The sequence below is a fragment of the Jaculus jaculus genome, chromosome 7 (assembly GCF_020740685.1).
Source record: "Jaculus jaculus isolate mJacJac1 chromosome 7, mJacJac1.mat.Y.cur, whole genome shotgun sequence".
NCBI lineage: Eukaryota > Metazoa > Chordata > Mammalia > Rodentia > Dipodidae > Jaculus > Jaculus jaculus.
Window position 1 is genome coordinate 149269143 of NC_059108.1, and position 20209 is coordinate 149289351.

Below are 20209 nucleotides of genomic sequence, written 5' to 3' on the forward strand. Positions count from 1 at the left end.
TACCAGACGCCCGCCTGACACATGCCAACAATTCTTTTTTTTTGTCTTTTTTAAATTTTTATTTCTTATAACGAACTCAAAATGAGATGTGATGGTGACTTGATGAAAGGAGTTGGGCCTCAGGGTGAGGGGTTTAAGAGACTGGGGGGGGGGGCTGGGGGCCGGATTGGAAGGGGGAGGGGCCACAAGTGGGGGGTGGGAGGTTGGATGATGGGAGGTGACTGAAGTTCTGCCCTAATGTGGGCATGGCAAAATGGGGGGGGGGGAATATCCAGATGGAACTGGGAGGGGCTTCTGGGGACCCTGGTGGAGCCAGGCTCAGCAGCCTGCTTATGACCTGGGTCTTGAGGTGGCCATGATGGTAAAGGCTTGGGGAGAGGGTGGTGGAGGATTAGGGTGCCCAGGGTGGGAGGGGCTTAGGTGATGGGCTTGGGGTGGGGGTGGGAGCTTAGAGGAGATTCTGGTTGGGACTTGGGAGTCGAGGATGGGCGGTGGATGATGAGGTCAATGATCCTGTAATGACGGTGGCGCACATGAGCATTGGAGGATGACAGTGTGGCCGTAGCCGTAAGTGGTGTGACTGTGACGTGGATGACGGTAAATGATGGTGATGGTGATGGTGATGGTGACCGGCAGGCAAGCACTGGAGCAAGGTAAACACGGCAGCTCATACTTAATAAAGCTAAGAGTCTAGATTCTTATCCAAATAATTTAAGAAGCAAAATATTCCTAACTGGTATCCAAGGACTGCATAGCAGCCCAGCCCCAAACAGAGCTGGGAAGCTATACAGAACTCTGTGCCATTTCCTTCTATTTTTGCAAAAAAGATAGATGCTCTTTTTAAAAAAAAAATCAAATTCATAATTCAGAAGCTGGCTAGGTCTTTTGGGATCTGAGGATTAACTCTGCAACACAAAGGTCAATCCATGGCTATGGACCAGGTCGTACCCTACTTTTGCCATAGAACGAAAAAACACCCCACAAGCAACAATTTCCACTAAACCCTGTGAAAACCTTGGTGAGGGCTGTGTTGCTCGCTCAGATTTTGCCAGGGGCACTTGTGGTTCAAGGTTCACTTAAGTCTCAGAGTACATCTCTACTCTATAGGGTGTGAGGCAGGCACAGGTAAGAGTTCGGGGGGGATGGGGGCTACAGGGGTGGGGGGCTGCTGCTCAAGTGGCAACTTTAGATGGCACATTATGACTCAAAGGGGCCAATTTTTTTTTTTTTCCCAAATGAGACATGAGCCAGGAGGCTCCCAAATTTGAGAAATGGATTTAGGATCAACTCCAATGTCAAGTGTACATCCAGGATAGGCCAAAACCTTTCGGATCCCAGGATGAGACTGAGTCTCCATCAGATCCTATTCTTAGGGACAGGAAGCATTTTGGTAGTTACCCCTCGTTCCTAATTCTGAGTTTGGGTGCCAGAGAGGACCTTGTTGGTTAGGTGTTCAAATTCATCCCTCTAGAAGGGGTGAGAAGGTGGCCCAGGGTTGGGAAAGGGACTCGCCAAGGGTCACACAGCGAGTTAGTGGCAGGGCTGGGACAGAATCCCAACCTTCCGGTGGCCAACCTGGGGGCTCTCTGCCTGACACACAGCCACTGCACTCTGCAAAGTTGGAAATCAATCAGAAAAGTTGTGGTGTGAGACTGGATGTGAGTGCGAGTTGGAGGTGGCGCGTGAGAATTAACGAACGAAAGAGATTTTTGCTCTTATCACAGTGAGTGGTCATGCACAGCACTCGTCATGGTTTCACGAGGACCCCGTGGCCAACACCCCTGGGACAGGGATGTCAGCACCGAGCCCTGGTACTGTTGCCATGTTTTTTTTTGGTCTTTTTGATTTTTTTGATATACGATATTTAGAGTTTAGAATAACATACTTATCTCTTTAACTCTTTTCGAGATAAAATTATTATTATTGTATCATGCATTAATAGAGAGAAAGGGTTCTTTTAGCAATGCGTTTGTCACACAGCAACACAAAGACAATATATGTAAGCGTAGCGTTCACTAGATTCCACACAAAAGATAGCAACCTCCACCACAAAGATAAGCACAGACCGCATATAGTGAGCTCTGCGGAACCCCGAGGATATAGTGGGGCCTGGGGGGATGCTGCTTAGATCTCCTCGTCGCCAGCCTCCTTGCTGAAGGTGGTCATGTCGATCTTCTCGGGGAAGATGATGTTGACCGCCAGCTCCTCGCCGCTGTTGTACCGCAGCAGCAGGTTTTTCTTCTGGCGCAGCATGTGGCTGTAGCGCAGGTTAGACACCCAGGCCTCGCACTTGTTGAGAAAGACGATGCCCACGGTGCCCAGCACCACCAGGCTGGTGAGCACGCCCAGGATGGTGAAGCAGATGGCCTGGCCCTCGGTGAGGAGAGGGGCACGATTGTGGAGCTCTTTCATGGACACCTTCAGGATGCGTTGCTCGGGCTGCTGCACTGGCAGCTCGTGCACCCCGGGGGTCAGGCGGTAGGTGAGCCCGTAGCCACTGGGCAGGTGGGTGGCCTGAGGGGGGCTCGCCGCGCGCTTCTTGGCGCACGTGGGACCCGTGAACGGGGACTTGCACAGACACTCGAAGCTCACCTGGGAGTGCTGCAGGCAGGTGCCCCCGTTCTGGCACGGGCTGCTGGTGCAGGCGCTCACCGGGCGGCTGCAGGTCTTGTCGATGAAGCCGGCCGGGCAGCGGCAGCGGAAGTCTCCCCCAATGTCGGTGCAGACGCCATCGTTCTCGCATGGGTTGGGGGTGCAGCTGTTGGCCACGATCTCGCAGAAATTGCCTGAGAAGCCAGGGGGGCACAGGCAGGAGGCATGGGAGGCCCGGCCCTCATCGTCCACGCAGGTGCCACCGTGCTGGCAGGGGGAACTGCAACACACAGACAGGGTCAAGGGCCCTTGGGGGCTGGGCCTGAGCAGGGCTGCTGGGGTGGGGGACATGTGTGGCTCCTCCGGCTGGCCCTTCCACTGTGGGGCCTGATGAAAGGACAGCAGTCAGCACACACCAGGCCCAGGAGGGGGCAGAGTCAGTGAGGGAGGGTCCCGGGACTTGGATCCCTGGCTGCGAGGGCTCACCAGCTGTCCAAAGGTGGGGTGCACACCGCACCCTGTCCTGATGCCAACCTGGATGGAACAGACCTGACCTCCCATGCCAGGAAGCCCATGTCCTCTCCCACCTCTTAGCTCATTTCTCCGGCCAGAGCACTGATGATTAGTCACTAGACAGACAGGGAAACTGAGGCTGGGAGAGGCATCATTGGTGACAGTCCAAATCTAGGCTGCTGCGGCAGAACCAAGCAATGAGGTATGGGAGGGATGTCACTCCTGTCCTCTTGGGGGCTCTCCAGGGGTCCCCTGCCACTGCTCCAACTCGTGCCCCTCCCCACTCCACCACCACTTATTCTTATTTTTATTTCTGGGGAGCAGGGCCAGCAGGCTGTTGTGAGGGAAACCCGTGGGGCTGGTCAGGGAAAGGGGTACAGTCCTGTCTATGCCGCAAGCGAGCGGCGCCTGGGCTGGTCGTCTCGAGGTGGTCCGTTCACCGAGTGCAGCTGCACACGGAAGCTGTCTGCCTAATGCGGCACATGAGGCATTTAATGTAAGTGCTTTTAAACGAGCTAGTCCTTTGTCATCTGATAAATGCCAAAACTCTGGGGAAGAAGGGTGCCACGAACGCAAGAAACAGCACTGGTGCTTGGGGTAGGGGGGCTGCAAAGCAGCTGGGCTCTGGAGGAATCTCGAGGACCGACCCGGGGGCTCTATTTTGACAGAATGATTCAAGTCTGTTAGAGAGAAGAGCAAAACAGTTGAAAGGTCTTGCTCTCTGTTTTCCCTTCTCACCAAACAAGCAGGCATGGTGTCCAGCTGCCAGCCCCCACCCCCCGCCCGGGGTCCTTAGCCACCACAACCCCTTCTGTTCTGTTAATAACCCCCGCAGACTCCTGGGTTCGCTATAAGACCCCAAAGGCCAAGGCAAAGGAGGCTCGTTTTGTAAGGCAGCTCAGGATTCTCACATTCAGATGCTGTCCTGTTGTCTCGCCCGGACCTCAAAGGCCTGTGTCTTAAGGGCAACTGCGGTAGAGGATCCCTGGCAGAGCCCCTTCCCCACTGAGGATAGCCTGAGCTGTCACTCCCTCCTGTCCCCTCCCCCTCCCTTGGTCCGGTAGCTCCCTCCCCAGACCTCTCAGGAAATCCAATTGCAAAGTCCCAAAGAGCCCCCTACAATAAGGTAAGCGGGTTTCACAGCCTGGCCCTGCTGAACTCTGATCTCTTATTATGTTGCCTTTAGAAAATCATGCAGCTCTGAGCTTCCTTCCTCATCCTAATCCACTGTCATTCACAGGCATTCAGGACTTGGGAATGCCAGGGGAATATGAAATCGCCTTTAGGATCATTTGAAAAAATTACGGAAATAACACATTCCTCCATTACTACCCTAGCAGAGCAGACCCCCAGCAGGGTTGCTGGGAGCACTTCTGCCAGGAGACAGGTCCCACGGGGTCAAGCTGAAATGGTGTTTAGGAGAGAGGGGTAGGACTGCAAGTGAGGAGAGAGTCTTTACCCATTGATCACGCAGGGCCCGGCCTTGTGCTGGCAGTCCTTTCCCGAGTACCCTGGGGCGCAGGAGCACTCGTACTGGCCCTTGTCGAGATCCACACAGGTCCCATTGTTGGCGCAGGGGGTCGAGGTGCAAGCCCGGACATCTGGGGAGCAAAGGAAGGCAGCCCTTAGCTTCCGTAGCAGAGGCCAGTGTGATAGGAGCCCCAAAGGAGCTGTCAAATGGCTCTGCTTGTGACTTCAAATGGGGTTTCTCGTAGGAGACCATAAAGACCCGCACAACCCCTAAAGTGAATAGTGAATAGCTGAGGGTCAGGAAACTGAAGTATAAGGTCACAAGTGAGAAAGACAAGGTCACTGATATCTAAGACAAGACAGCTGCACCCTTTTCCTGGCACCCCTTAAGTGCAACAACATGTCCAACATGTCTATGACCTTCACTGAAGAAGACAGGCACCTCCTCAAAACCATGATCCTGCTGAGTTCCCTGGGGGCTGTCCCCCTCCTCACACCCGGAGGGAGGAGGGAGTCTCCACCACCCAGGGGTTTAGTCCAGTCAGACCCTTGAAAAAAAATAAAAACCCCACAACCTCACCTGCTTGTCCCAATTTCCATCAAAACCCCCATTGGTAAACAAGAAGTCTAATTTAGCCCCAAAGCTGCCTCTCAGACCCTGTGGTTTTTCTGCTCTCGGGTTCTGAACTAAGGGGGTCCAGCAATTAAAACTCTGCATCCTTTTAAAGGCAACAAAATTAGAACTATTGAGCACTCTCCTGTCCACGTGGGTTTCCGTGCACACTGCTATATCCCCACTGTCTTTTAACACCCCCCGTCAGGCGCACTTCATTATTCCGGCTCAGCAGGCCAGGGTTGAACTGAACAAAAGGACCTACTAGGTCAGGGCTTCTCCTAGCACCCCAGCAGGGCCAGGAAGGGATCCTTTGTGTCTGCTCCAACCCTGAAGCTGTGAAGTTCAGCTCCTCTCCCTGCCTCAGTTTCCCTCCTTATACAAAGAAGGGCTTTCCTGAGTATTTTATGTACTCAGGGCAGTCAAAAGCCAAGGCTAGCCAGAATCACATTAAGTGAAGGCAGACTGGGGAGGGGTGGTCCCAGTGCTAAAGCCGCACATGGAGATCCACCCCCCCAACTCTTTCAAAGAGACCCACACTCCGGTGAAGGGGAGACGGTTGTCCATAAACAAGGAGAACCCCGAACACACCATGTTGGTGGACTCTGCGGGAGCCAGCTTGGTACAAGGGGACATAAAGAGGATTTATTTTCCCGGGATAGCGCCAGCAAAGCATTAGCCGGCGAGCTTCCGCAGCCGCCTCTGGAGTCTCTGTCCCTGGCTCTCTTGTCACTCAAAATCTTAAATTTAAGCTAAAGATCTGGCAACCACCTCCCCCAGCCTGTCCCTGCTCTCCTCCCCTGAAATGCCAGGCCTTGGGAGCTGAGTTATTAACCCTCCTGGACCTACAACTCCAAATGAGGGGGGGGGGGCTACGCTGTAAGAGGGCTGGGGCTCTCTGTCCCGGTCACAGCTGTGTCCTTACAGAAGAGGGAGGGGGCTAGGAAGGACTCTTCACCTATGCAGGGCAGCCTTGAGGACCTAGTGGGAAGGCAATGGGCAGAGGACCCTGTGAAGCAAAAGATTCTGTCTGGAAAATTCCAGAGTCCTGGGTTCAGATAGCAAGGAAGGTGGGCTCTGGGCTTAAACGGGTGGCTTTTCTGAGACCCCTCCCAATCCCCAAACTGCTCAGAGCTGCTGCTATTGAGGGGCTGCAGAGCTGTGGCCAGAGCATGAGTCAGCCAAGGACAAAACCCCCCACCACACCATCCCGTGAGGGGACACGGAGAAGACTTAGGTTGAGGTCCTTTTGCTTCCCTGATCCTTGGTTTCCCTATTTGTCACTGCTAATGTTAGGCAGAAAGGCCCTGGGGCTGCTGTCCTCCTTGCTGCTGGGAGATTGTTTTTCCTAAGGACTTCAAATTGCCTGGACTTTGGGGCAGGTTTTGCAAATGAGATCGGAATCCCCAACAATGCAGCTCCTACACGAATTAATGAAATCAATATCAAACCCTTCTCAGCCTCCCACCATACCTGACTAGCCCCCAGCCATATCTCTCCTTGTGGTCCAGGCTCAGCTTCGGCTACCCCACCCCACCTACCCCCCAATCACACTACACTGCCCCCCATATGTGTGTTTGTTGCCTGTGTTGCTTTTCTGAGCTCTGAGAAGCCGCTACCCTCTCCCCATGCCTGCGCTCCAGTGACCCGCAGAAGAGGCCTGGGGTCTGTGGTTTCGGCCAGCTCTGTTTTCTATGTGGTGCGTGTTTATTTTGTGACTCTTTATTCAACAGGCAGCTCCCCAATGCCCTATCTCTGGGTGCTGGCAGTGCCAAGCTGAGCAAAACACAGTCCCTACTTTTGAGGAGGCATTCAGTCCCAGCGGGAAGTGTGCGTATGCACATCAGCACAATGGCGAGCCCTAGGTGTGCTGGAACAGGGCACCCCAGGGGAGGCAGGGCAGGAGAGCTGCAAAGTAGGACTTTGGGAGACGGGGGGAGGGTGGGCCCAGGCCGATGCCCACCTATGTCGCAGAGTTTTCCATCCCAGCCTTCCTTGCAAATGCACTGCCATGGTTCTTCGCAGAGTCCGTGAACACAGCCAGGGGAGGTCACACACTGGTCACACAAGGGTCCCTGCCAGCCAGGCTGGCACCTACCAGGGCAAATGGGAGAAACGGGGTCCTGTGAGGGGAGCAGATGTCAAGAGGGGCTCAGGCTACCTTCTGTGGAACTTAGAGCCCTTGGTGGTCTTTGCATGGTGCCAGGCCAGTGGGCTCTGGGAGCAAAGCAGACGCCAGTAACCTGAATGGGAAACTCAGAACATGCGGAAGGCCCCAGAGCCCTCCCTCCCCGTAGCACTGCGTTGACTGCAGTTGTCCGCAGCGCCCCCCCCCCCTCCAGCAAGGGACTGTCGCGTTCCCCTCGCTCTGGCTCTTGTCTCCTCCCTCCCTCCCCCTCCCACCAGTTGTCTGCAGGAGCAAGAAGACTGTGACGCAGTTCTGAAGCAAAGCCCCCACCTTTTCAACCAGGGCCATCCATGACTCCCCAGGACTTCACCATGGTCCAAACACCCTACTTTGTTACCTGCAAACATTGTCATCCTCGCAGAATCCATTTTTGGGGTCACAGGCTGGAAGGCATTCAGCTCCTAAGGTAGAAAAAGGTTACACGATTCACCCCACAAGGCCTAGGGAACACCAGGATGCTCGTCTTCTCCCAAGTAGCCCCCAGGGTGAGGCCAATGGCCCTCTTGGACCCCATCAGCCTGTCACACAGTAGGCACTTCTTGATGTGGATGGATGTGGCTCAACTTACCCGGAAAGCCCTTTCTGCCCTGTGTTCCTAGTTATGGGATGAACTGCACAGTACACCTCAGGTCCTAAATACAGCCACCACTTCCCCCTAAAGGAAGCAGGACCCCTCAAGTCCCCTTAAAAGTGGGAATGAGGGACTCTGGGGAAACAGCCTTTGACCCCGGGGCAGTCTGCCAAACCCTCACTTTGTAAAGTGAGCAGGACTTAAGGTACTGAGCTTTGGAGAAACCCAGACAGGTTCACCTCACAGGTAAGAGGGCCGAATTTTTTTTTTTCTTTTTAAGGTTAATCCCAGTTAAACCAAACAACCAGGTCCATTTCTTCCAGTGCCCCTACCCTATATTGGCCATATCAAGAGACCTACGCAATGTTTTCCCAGAGCTTCTGAGACTCCCAACACTATTAAGAGGTTCTGACGCTTTATAGACACCTGCTGTATGCATCTACTCAGCCAGCTCTCGGGCTTTCCAGACAGCCCCCCCACAACCACTGGCGCAGTGGGTGCACTGCGGGAAGGGGGCCACTCTCCTGATGCCAGAGACAGATGGCCGCTGCAGACAGAAGTGTCGCAGCCCCTCACCTAAAGAAAACGCGCCACGCAGGAGGGGCTTAGGTTGCACTCCTGTTGGAAATTGGGGGCTACGACGGCAAAGTCACCCTCCAACGCCCCCTGAGACCTGTTCCCAAACACTCGCGCAAGGACACCCCCAAAGTTGCACCCCAGAGCGTTTTTTTTTTTTTACAGCATCGTCTCCTTTTTCCATACCTCCTCAATCTCCGCGCAACGACACCCCTCCGAGCGCCACTTCTGCGGGGCGGGAAGGGGCCGGGGGTCCCAGCTCTCCCCCACTAGGCCCACCCCCGGAACCCCAGGACTGGGCTTGGCACGCGAGGGTGGGCGGGGAGGGCGAGACAGGTACCGCGCGGGGCTTAGGGTTAGGTGGGACGGGCGGGAGTCAGGGCGCACGGGACGGGACGCGCGGGGCGAGGGGTGTCCAGCGGGGCATCGCAGGCTTCCCCGGAGGGGGCGCGAGCCAAGCCGCCTAGGGTCTCACCATAGGTGCCGTGGCTGAAAGCCAGCAGGAGCAACAGGACGCGCAGGAGGGCTGCGATCGCGGTCATCGCGGGGTGGCCGGGGTCGCGGTCCGGGGAGCGGAGAGGGTGCAGACTGGGCTGTGGGCGCGGCGCTGGGCGTCTGGTTCCGGACGGCGAAGGGGGTGCGGGCCCGCGGCGAGGGGAGAGCCAGGGCTGCACCGGCTGCGCGCTGCCTCCGCCGCCGCCGCCGAAGCTGCCGCCGCGCCGCGCGCGCCGCCTTTTCGTACCGCCTCTCCCCCCCCGCGGCCCCCGCCCCCGCCCCCGCCTCGCGCGCACGGGGCCGGCGCCGGCCAGTCCCGGTGACCCCCGCCCCTCGCAGAGCCACCCCCCAGCACCGCGGCGCCCGGAAGCCCTACTGCGCACCCGGGCGCACTCTTGGCTAGACGGGTACCTGCGCGCGATGGGCACACGTTCTCCACACAGGACAGCACGCGGGCGGGCGACGGGCGCGCACAGGCTGGCTTGGCACAAGTCGCAGGAATGGATCCGGCCGCACACCCCCAGTAAAACACTAGCACGCACTCAAAATGCAAAATCGCCCGTGGAAAGGGCACATCTAGACACTAATGATGCTCGAGGTCCTGGGCACACATGCCACGGGTTACAAACCCAGGAGGACCCAAATGCACAGTACCAAGACATGGAAAACACACATGACGATAGACGCACACAAGAAAACAGCTATGAAAAGCCTCATGCCTCCAGCGTCCCCAGCCATCGAGGAGCAGGGGGAGTGCAAACACACTTGCAGGCACACGCGCCCCACCACCCAGACACTCGCTAACCCAAGCGCCCTGCCCCAGGAGCTCAGGCCTCAGTGGGACCGCCGCTCAGTAAGGCTCGAGGCAGCTAAGAAACCCTGAGCATCCTCCTGCCTTGCCGCGCAGCGCACAGACGCGCCTGTAAACACTCAAGGGCTCTTGTAAACACCGACCCCCGAGCGTAGCCAGTAACCCCACCCCCGACTCCCCGCACAGGCCACAGTCAGGGCCTGGGCCTTCGTCTGGCCCAGACATGAACACGCCCAGACTCGTGCTTAGCCTTACACCTGGTAATCCCGAGCACCTACCCCCAGCTCCCCAAACTCACACAATGAGGCTTCTTGGTCCCATGCTCACAAAGGCCCACTTTCGAAGCCGCCCAACACACTCATTATCTCAGGGCATGCTACGCAACTGAATCCATTTTTGTCCAGAGCAACACAAGTTGACAAGCTTACCAAGATGCGCGCGTGTATCTCACACACACACACACACACACACACACACACACAGTTCCCAAACACACATTCCCAAAGGGATGCTTTCAGCTTGGGGTGGCTGGGGGGGGGCGGAAGAAGGGGTGCTGACCAGTCAGTCAGACACTGTCCTGGTCTACAGACCTCCTGGCCAGGGTGTCCCCAGGCAACTTGCTTCCCTGCCAGCTCCAGCTTCAGCTAGAAGCCCTTTTGGGGATACAGCCTTTCACTTTTCTGGGAAGCCCCCTCATTCCCTCCCACCTTGAGTTTCTGAAAAAAGAAAGAGTCAGAGAGAGGAGGGGATGGACAAAAGTCTTTAGCTTCCCGAGGATGGAGTTTAGGATTTCTGGATGGGTCGTTCACACGTGCTTAACTTGCATACAGCTCCCAGGTGAGGTTCCAGGGCACAGCCCGCATTCCTTCACTGGGCTGATGAAAGTTGCCTCTTTGAATCTGGGAGTATCTCAGCCTGGAGTGGAGAGCATCCATCATGCCCTGGTAGGTTTTAGGACATTTGCTATCTTAGGGGCCAGGTGTGAGAAGGATGCCAGGGGCAGCCTCGGGAAGATGGTTGGAGATGGGGATGTGCCTGGATGGAAGTTTTTCTCTAAGGAGGCTGGAATGAATCCCAGCCGCACTGGAGCATGCCCTTTCTCTGATGTTCTCTGAAGAAACTCCACAAGACTGCCGGTTGCTGTGAGTAGCTTCTGGGGTTCGGCTAGAAGACAGCAGGGAGGGCACACCTGCATGTTGTGGCCCTGCTGTTTTCCATAGGCTCCTTCCTCAAGGCACTAAATGGAAGACAACAGCAGGTCTTTTGACCAATGTCCCTGGCTAAAGTGAGAGTGACCACAGGCCTCACTGTCCACTCTTTGGTGATCACCAAGTTCCCCTTGGCCCTCCATCTCTTCCCAGTCCTCTGACCTCAGCCTCCAAAATTATCCCATGTAACACAGTGCCGCAGGCAGACTGGATGGGCCCGGTTGTCAGCCAGAAGCCTGGGAGGGGCCTCGCGGCTGGGCCACTAGGGTGAGGGATGGAGTTCCAGTCTCCTGCTCCAGGCAGCAGAGAAGTTCGGGTGCTCGGGGCACAAAGGAGTCCCCAGCAGCAGTGAAGAGAACCCTTTACCTAGACTCCTATTTGTCCACCCAAGTCCTTCCTACCCTCTGCCCTCCCCCCGTTTTGGAAAGGGAGGATGGCCTGAAAAGAAGCCCAGTGCCCACATGCCACAGGCTTAGACTGAAAGGGCACCGCCTTGGCCGAGAGGCACTTGATCTCTAATCCCAGCTCCATCTTGGACCTGGTGAGGACCCTGTCGGGTCACTACCTTCACTGAGTCCTATTTCCTTTTCTATAAGCAGGGATCATACACCTGTCCCCCAAAGAGAACTGGGGTTTTATAAGCAGAAAAGATCTGTGCTTAAAAGGCCCAGGCACAGCCCTTCTACCAACAGCTGTAACCCCAGTTTCTCTCTCCGCCAGCTAGAGAGATCTCAAAGGGGAGCCACTGTAGGGCTCCCGTGGGATGGGGAAGCTCCCCTCTGTCAGGACCCCCAAGCCTGGGAGTTTTATGAGGGTTTGCACTGGTCTCAGCAGAGCGTTTGTAAATTCTGTGGGCTAAAGATTTCTATGTAGCAGGCAGATGCTGAGAGCGAGTAGCTTAGGAGCATTAGGGAGCGGAGGTTGGGGACTGTCACAGGCTCCAAGGCAGCGTGGAAAGCATGAAAATGCCAATCTAGTCCCTTGGGGAGAAGTCAGCGCAGTCTGCTATTTGCTAGCAGATACTGGGGGCTGGGGAGTCAAGCCCCCCTCCTCCAGCTATGTGTTGGTTGGCTCCCTGCTTCAGGGGGGGCCTGTGTACAGACTCCTGGGCTCGTGGTGGCATGGCCAACGGTCCTCATTAGGAAATGCCAGAAAATGCGCTACCCACCAGTCGCCACAGCAGGGCATGACGGGCGGCCCACACGGGTACCGGGAGCAGAACAGCTCTCTACACACAGGGGTGTGCTGGAGCTGCGTTGCTTGGCCAGGGAGTCTACCAGCCCCAGGGCCCTGGCAGGCGGGGGAGGGAGGGAAATGGGGAGAACTCAAGCTACTGGATCCTTTCCAGTAAAAGAGCTGGCCTGATGATGGGCAAAAGTTTTCTAAGGGACCCCAGAAAATGTTGTCTATAGCCCTGTTCTCCAAGCCCTCGCTCGCTCGCTACCCTCCCCCACCCCTCTCCTCCAACCCTATCACCACCCCCAGCCCTCGCCAGACTACTTTGCCCTTGATTAGGACAAAATTGCTGATCAGGGAGGCACAGCGGGGGTGGAGCTGATGGGCCCCTGACACTGGCTAGTCCTGGCCTGCGCTGAGGGGGGGAGTGGGCGGGAAGCTGGGGGCTTCACTCCACTGGGACATCTTGCTCTCCATTCCCATTAAGAATTTCCTCACCTTGAGACTACGTTTCTGTCTACACTGGGTTGTGGGTTTGGAACTGTCTGATTCCCCTCTGACCAGCGACAGTGGGACACTGTACAGACAAGTCAACAGAGGCTCAAGAAAGCTTCTTGGGCGCTGCGTCCCCTCCCTGTAGCTCACATTCTTTATCTTTTCTCCAAAGTGGGACCCTGGGCTCCTCTAGGCCTGCCTCTTGCTCTTCCCAAAATCTCCCTAACCACAACAAAGACCCAAGAGGTAGGTCCCGGTTAGTCCTGGAGCCATAGCCTACACACAGCCAGTCACTTCCCCTCCTAGAGTACTAAGCTCACAGCTACTGTGGAGGATCCCTGTGTCTTCTGCCTCCCCCAGATCTAACCCTCCATTTCACTCCTGTCTGACCTGCCCCAGCAGAGCCTCCTCCCGGCCAGAGCCTGGTGGGTCTACCAAGAGACTCACTCCAGAGCTGAGCACTTGAGACTTGAAAGACTTGTAGACACAGAGTAGCAGAGGCAGGATCCGAACTCTGACCTATCAAAATCCAAGCCCCAGGCTCTGCTCAGAACACCAACCACAGTGGGAAGAGCGAATAAGGCTAGGTTGACTGTGAGAAGGTCCCGGGGCCCTTTCAAAGCCTTGCCTCTTCTCTCAGGCCAGAGGAGCAGCTCAGCAACCTTGGAGCCTGTGAGCTCTTTTTTTTTTTTTCTTTATTTTTACTTATTTATTTGAGAGTGACAGCTAGAGAGAAAGAGGCAGATAGAGAGAGAGAATGGGTGTGCCAGGGCCTCCAGCCGCTGCAAAGGAACTCCAGACGCATGCGCCCCCTTGTGCATCTGGCTAACATGGGCTCTGGGGAGTCGAGCCTCGAACCGAGGTCCTCAGGCTTCACAGGCAAGCTCTTAACCGCTAAGCCATCTCTCCAGCCTGCCTGTGAGCTCTTTAAGCAGGCACTAGAGAGATGCTCAGTGACCACCCTTCAGATTATCCTTCTAAGCTGTAGAGAACATAGATTGGAGAAGGAAATTCTCTATTTTTTTTTTTCCTGTGGAAGGTCAGGGTGTCCAGGGGGTGGAGGATGAAGGCAAATGAGAGGCACACCCAGGTACATTTATGCTTGAGAACATGACAGCTTAGTTTCAAGTTCAATCAGAGAAAAGGCTCTTGAGTTTCAAGTGGCATTGTGGACAAGGAGCCAGGAACATGGCCCGTGGACGTGGAGGCGCAGACCTCGTGTGGAGGGCCTGGAGAGGCATGTGACAACCCAGGGCCCACTCCAGAGTGTGCCAGGGACACAGATCATGCATGCACGTGGCCCTGTGTTCCCGCACAGGCCTGCATATGATGTGAGAGAGAAAGAGTTTAGCTCTCTCGAACCCTGTGGCCAGCTCAGGTGGGAAAATTGAGTTGATCTGAGTCAGTATTTAGTGCAGGCTTGTCCAGGGTCACACCTCTCCTCCAGACACCATCAGTTTCTCCTTTATTGATGGAAGATTCAAAAATAGATGCCTCACTTTCTTCTCCACCGCAATCGACATGGGTGTCAAGTTCATACATCTAATTGTCCACACGTCATCAAGCAAATCATGCTCTTAAAGAGCACCACTGATTCATGCTGCAGAGAGTGCTCTAGGGTCTCCGGAAGAGTTAACAGTGATTCCTTGCCCCACCCTACCCCCACACCTTGAGGTAAATTCACCCCCAAGGAGACCAAAGGAAAAAGGAGTCTTTTCATCACTTGGTCTTCTATACAGGCTTTGGCAAAGGCTGCAGTAATTCTTCATTCATCACAAATTCCCAGAAGCTAATTTTTCATAAGACAGAGACTTGCCTCCTTAAATGTAGTCTTTCATCTGTCCAGAACAGATGAAACCCTTACTGTGTGCCCCGTGGCCTCATCCAGGAGCCCCAGGAGGAAGTAGAGTGATGGGAGTCAAGATGAAGCCCACCTCCAAGAGCTCAGGGGTGGGGGGGAGATCTAGTTCTAAGCCACCTCTGGGATTGAGAGGTGGGAGAGCTAAGAGAAGGCCAAGCAAGGGGATGCTGGGCACGTACTGAAGAAGGAACCAGAACACTTCCTGGCAGGGCAGTCTTTGGGGTGAACAGGACAGATGGGAGTTTCCAAGGGTGCTCCTGTGAGGAGGGACTTCTGTGTGGGAAAGAACATGAGGGTACATGATTGTGTGTTCGTGTACAACGGTTAGAGTGTAAACTGACATGCAGATGAGGTAGTGAACCTGAAGTCCACACTATCTGGGAGGCTGGAGCCAGAGGATCATGTGACCCAGGGGTTGAGACCAACCTGGGTAACATAATGAGATTTTTCACAAACAACAAAGCCCTCTTTAGTACATCAGACAGAATTAATTCAGTAAAGAATGAGGCTGGCGAACATTGCAAAACTTTCAATGTTTGGGCTTAAATCTCTCTTAACTCTCCTCATGATCCCTATAGCCTCCTTGTCATGGTCAAGTCCTAACAAGGATCCCCCTTTTCACATACCAGGGTCAACCTACGAAGGCATCATGCCCAGACTTGACAGGTTGTCTTGGGAATCAGGCCAAGCCACCCATACCTGCCTCTTGTAGCACTGCCTACCCATCTTCCCCCGGGGTCCAGCGAGTTGAACCCTTCGGAGTCAGAGGCAAAGAGCCCTAGTAGATCAAGTGGAAATCAGAGACTGCCTTGAGCCACAGAAAAGTGTCCTCTTGCCAAGCCAAGAGCCTCTGCAAAAGAGTCCTTCTCCTGGCCTCAGACCAGTTCTTGGGGTAACCAGGACAAAATCATAACCTTCCTGCCTCTCTGCGTCTTTAAAAGGGGTCGTTACATGGTGGCTTGCCTCCCCTATCCCCATGTCTGTTGGCAGGAAACTCCGTCAAGTTTAAGGCTGTAAAAACACAGCTCTCGAGGAATTTAAGATGTTCTCTGTTCTCATGCAACATTCCCTTGTTTTACAAGAAAGCATTCCACTTTCATCCAATTATATTAAAAATACTTTGGTACTCTTCTATGCCAGGTGTTGGGAATCTCCTGAAAAGGAGATCAGTGTACAGTTCAGAGAAAGAAGAGCGGGACAGGATGGCGAAGGGAGGGGAGCAGCCAAGACCATTTCCTCCTCTCCCCCTCCCACCAATCCCAGCCCTCCTCTCCCCTCTGTGGGTCCTTCCCGACCCAGGACTGGAATGGAGCAAACCTACGGCTTCCTCCCAGCCAGCCTCATGTCACATCTTCCTGCTGGTGTTAATGGATTGTGCACATGTGCCTTTTCCCCCCGGGCCCAGAAGTGTCTTGTTCCCCCCTGTGCCCCACAGCCATCAGACTACAGCACGGCCCGTAAGGTGTTTATGGATGAAGTGAATTGATGAATAAGTGAATGAGATACAAAGTGTTCTCTGAGGGTCACCACGGGCCCCCTGGAAAGAGCCTGTGTCCTAGCAACTGGCCCCAAGCATGGGGCCCTCTGTAGCCAGTCGTCCTCCTGCCACCTCTGATCTCTGGGGTGACTGACTTCCCAGACTGACCTTGCAGAAGGGGGAACCGCTAAGAAGCAACAGTGTCCCACCTAGCTCCCTCCTGAGTAGGGCCCCAGACCTTGCGTTAGGAATGTGGAGACCAGCTCCATTAGCCTACATCAAGCCTGCTCCCCGCCCCATGCCACCTTCACCAAGCGCCTGGCTCCTCTGAACTGCTCTCTGTGTGGCTGCAAGCCTGTTCCTATGGTGACGCTCTGCACCTCCAGAGGCCCTACCTAGCTGTCTGCAGCCAGACTCCAACCAGTGATGGACAGCAGGGTGCCCAGCCTGAGCTGAGCTGACCCTGCTCCCCCCCCCCACCACACACACACACACACACACACACACACACACCCTGGGTGGCTTAGAACTCAAACTCAAGTTAAGTGTGCTGGTGATGAGCTTGAGTATTATCTGGGCACAGAATGTCTGTTCCCGAAGGTGTGGGGGCCCCATCTGAGTCACACAGTGGAGTCACAGGACTCAGGGAGGGTGACTGATTCTCGGCAGATCACACAACAAGGAATTGACAGAGTAGGATTAGAATGTTGGGAAGTGTGCTTCTCAGAAAGACTGTAGACGTTTATCGGAAAAAGTCCTACAAGGGACCCTCAGGTTCCCTTGTGTAAAAGTTCTAATCAGCTGGGTGTGGTGGCGCACGCCTTTAATCTCAGCACTCAGGAGGCAGAGGTAGGAGGATCACTGTGGGTTCGAGGCTCCCTGAGACTCCATAATGAATTCCAAGTCAGCCTGAGCTAGAGTGGAACCCTTCCTCAAAAAAAAAAAAAAAAAAAGTTCTAATGAAGGGCTGGAGAGGCGGCTTAGCGGTGGTTAAGGCACTTGCCTGCGAAGCCTAAGGACATAGATTTGATTCCCTAGTACCCAGGTAAGCCAGACACACAGGTAGAACATGTGTCTGGAGTTTGCAGTGGATGAAGGCCCTGACATGCCCATTCTCTCTCTCTCTCTCCATCTGCCTCTTCCTCTCTCAAATAAATAAATAAAATAAAATATATTGTTTTTAAAAGTTCTAATCTCAAAGCCCAGCGAGGGCTGGAGATGGCTTAAGAGTTTAAGGTGCTTGCCTGCGTAGCCTAAGGACCTAGGTTTGATTCCCTAGTACCCACATAAGCCAGATGCTCAAGATAGTACATGCATCTGGAGTTCATTTGCAGTGGCTGGAGGCCCTGGTGCACTCATTCTCTCCCTCCCTCTCTCTCTCTCTACCTCTTTCTCTCAAATAAATAAATAAAATATAAAGAAATAAAAGCCCAGAGAGGGGATAGAAAGATCGTTCCATAAAGTGCTTGCTTTATGAGCTTGAGGGCCCAGTATCCGTCCTCAGCAGCCAGGTTAGGAAAGAAAGACTGAGAGTGGCAGTGTTCGCTTGTAACCCAGCACTGGGCAGGTGGGTCGGACAGGTGGATCCTCGAGGCCTGCCGGAGAGCCCGCCAGGCCTAACTGGCAAGCTCCAGGTCAGTGAGAGACACTGCCTCGAAAGAGGCGGAGGAAGCCTGAGGAATGGAACACAAGTTGTCTTCTGACCGCACACGTATGTAAACACATGCACCTGTGTGCACACGCCTAACTATGCACGAACATCGACACTGGATGAATAAAGCACATGGAAACAGAAGAAATCTTGCTGCAGGAGCGGGGTTGCGGTAGTGATGGAGGACGTGGACCCCTGTACACCGCTTGGGTGCCACAGAGCTGGGGACAGCAGCAAGGGTGTGTGCTGGCTTGACCATAGTCCCTTTCTCCTTCTTCTCCCTGTCCTGGAATCCAGCTCTCTTAATTACCCTGAGCCAGGCCTAAGTGTGAGTTCCACCACCTCCTAGATGCCTCTTCAAAACCATCTCTTTCTGGGTGTGGTGGCACAGTAATAAGAGAATCACTATCAGTTCAAGGCCAGCCTGAGACTACAGAGTGGATTCTAGGTCAGCCTGGGCAAAAGCAAGACACTACCTCAAAAAAACAAACAAAGAAAAAAACCATCTCTGTCATCTGTCTTCCCCACAGGCCTCTTTAAGGGCCTCCTCCACCTAAACCCACTCCCCAGGCCTCAACCACGTTGGCATACACAGCCCAGGGTCTGGAGACCACGTCACTATGGCTCCTCAGTGCACGTCTGTGCCTCATTCTGGCCACTGCCAGTCTGGTCCAAGCCATCTTCTCTGTCTCACCAATGATGATACCAGCCACCAGGCTTGCAGCCCTGGCTTCCAACCACCTGGGTCTGGAGGAAGTCAGACAGGTATATTTGCCCAGATCCACCAGAGGAGAGAGGCATATGGAGGGAGGGAAGGAAAGGTCTGCCCTTGCCCTTCCCCTTCCCAAATTCATGTCAGCTCTCTCAGGAGTTCAAGCTCAGATTTTGGCACACAGTATGTTCTCATTAAGTATTTGTGGAATTGAATTGCAGCATCTTATCAAAGAATCAATAGGGAAGCTCTTGGCTTGGCTGGGGAGCACAAGGTCAGTTGGAAGTGGTCTTTTAAGCCTGGGAGCTTCTCCTGACCGGGAAGATTTGCCTTCAGCCTTAGACCAACTGTTTGCATTGATTCCTGGAGAAGTTTCTTTTCACTGGCTTTTTCCTGCCTCTCCGTGATGGGCCAATTATTTCTGACTGTATTTCACTTAATTCTGCTTGCCCTGACTGAGCGGCTGGGCAGCAGTCGTAGCTCTGTGTGGCAGCAGTAAGGCCCCCATTGATCCTGACATGCCTTGTGGGAACTACACCCATGCCTCCCCATGGTTTGTTTCTTGATTTTGTTTGCCTTCTTTCTTTCTTTTTTATAAATTATGTATTTATTTGCAAGTAGAGAGAGATAGCGAGAAGAGAGATGCAGCGGATGAGCGCTCCAGGGCCTTCAGCTGCTGCAAATGAACTCCAGATGCATGTGCCACCTTGTGGATCTGGCTTTACATAGGTCCTGGGGAATCAAACCCAGGTCATTCAGCTTTGCAGGCAAGTGCTTTCATCACTGAGCCATTTCTCCAGCCCATTGTTTGCCTTATTTATTGTTTGTTTGTTTGTTTGCTTTTCAAGGTCAAGTCCCACCCTATGCCAGGCTGACCTGGAATTCGCTTTGTAGTGTCAGGGTGGCCTTACAGCAATCCTCCTACCTCTGCCTCCTGAGTGCTGGGATTAAAGGTGTGCACCACCACACCCAGCCGGCTTGCCTAATTTTTCTGTTGAGAGGACCTTCAGACCTTATCCACATTTCCTCTGCACAGACTAGGGAACAGGAGAAGAGAACGCATTGGCAGCTTGTGTCAGGCAAGCTGGGGAGCTCACCCCATGAGACTCTGGTGAGCGAGTGGGAAGCCCCCTGTCCCATGCTGGATGCTTCCCAGGTGCTTGCGTTTGGGCGCTGGTGTGAGGCCGCTCCTGCTGGCTGCTGGGGTAGCGCAGGGCTTTGCAAACGCAGAGGAGGCTCACGTCAGCTTTCAGCTGCCATCCAGACCCAGATCCCTCACACGTGGGCCTTAGGCCTCCGCCCCAAGGCCTTGCTGCTGCCAGGGAGGCAGCTCGTGCCGTCCACCAAGGCCTTCACAGACTGGCATCCACTGTTGGAGATCTGGGCTCAGCCTCTGTGCTCGACAGTGCGCGTGTCAACAAGGGGCTGTGAGCAGCCGGGCTGGGGAGGCCTGCGGGAGTCGGGCCGGGCTCGGCAGAAGACAGATGGCACGCACAAGGTGGTGAAATCAGAGAAAGCTTAATAAAGGGCTTATTTACAGAGACGTGGGTGAGGTGCGAGAAAGCTGTGCGTCTAGTTATGTCGCGGGCCTGGGGTTGAGGTGGGGGCCCAGCACCTGGGCTGCGACTGAGGGCTGGCGGGGAGGTGGGCATGGACGGGCCAGTCTAGCAGCAATGGTGAGTGCCAGGTTCATAGGGAACCACGAGTCCAGCCCAGCTGGGGGCCATTAAGTGCCAAGAAGGGATGGGGTTCTATAAGTGACAAGAGGAAAATAGCCTACATGTCCCAGAGTAACAGGGA

At 54.5% G+C, this 20209-nt stretch overlaps 1 protein-coding gene across 1 annotated transcript; it reads right to left on the reverse strand.

The window, feature by feature from the left end:
• Window positions 1-2000: 2000 nt before the first annotated feature.
• Dlk1 (delta like non-canonical Notch ligand 1) lies at window positions 2001-9183 on the reverse strand. The gene is made up of 5 exons (XM_004665588.2): window positions 8999-9183; window positions 7714-7777; window positions 7152-7282; window positions 4565-4706; window positions 2001-2872 (listed from the first exon to the last, which is right to left on the reverse strand). The coding sequence occupies exons 1-5, from the start codon at window positions 9063-9065 to the stop codon at window positions 2125-2127; spliced, it is 1152 nt and encodes a 383-aa protein (XP_004665645.2). The 5' UTR covers window positions 9066-9183; the 3' UTR covers window positions 2001-2124.
• Window positions 9184-20209: the final 11026 nt, after the last annotated feature.

Coding starts and splice junctions, on each gene's coding strand:
- Dlk1 (XM_004665588.2), bottom strand. CDS start 9,065: ATGACCGCGATCGCAGCCCTCCTGCGCGTCCTGTTGCTCCTGCTGGCT. Junction 7,778..8,998: donor TTTCAGCCACGGCACCTATG/GTGAGACCCTAG, acceptor TTTCTACCTTAG/GAGCTGAATGCCTTCCAGCC. Junction 7,283..7,713: donor GAGGATGACAATGTTTGCAG/GTAACAAAGTAG, acceptor TTGCCCTGGTAG/GTGCCAGCCTGGCTGGCAGG.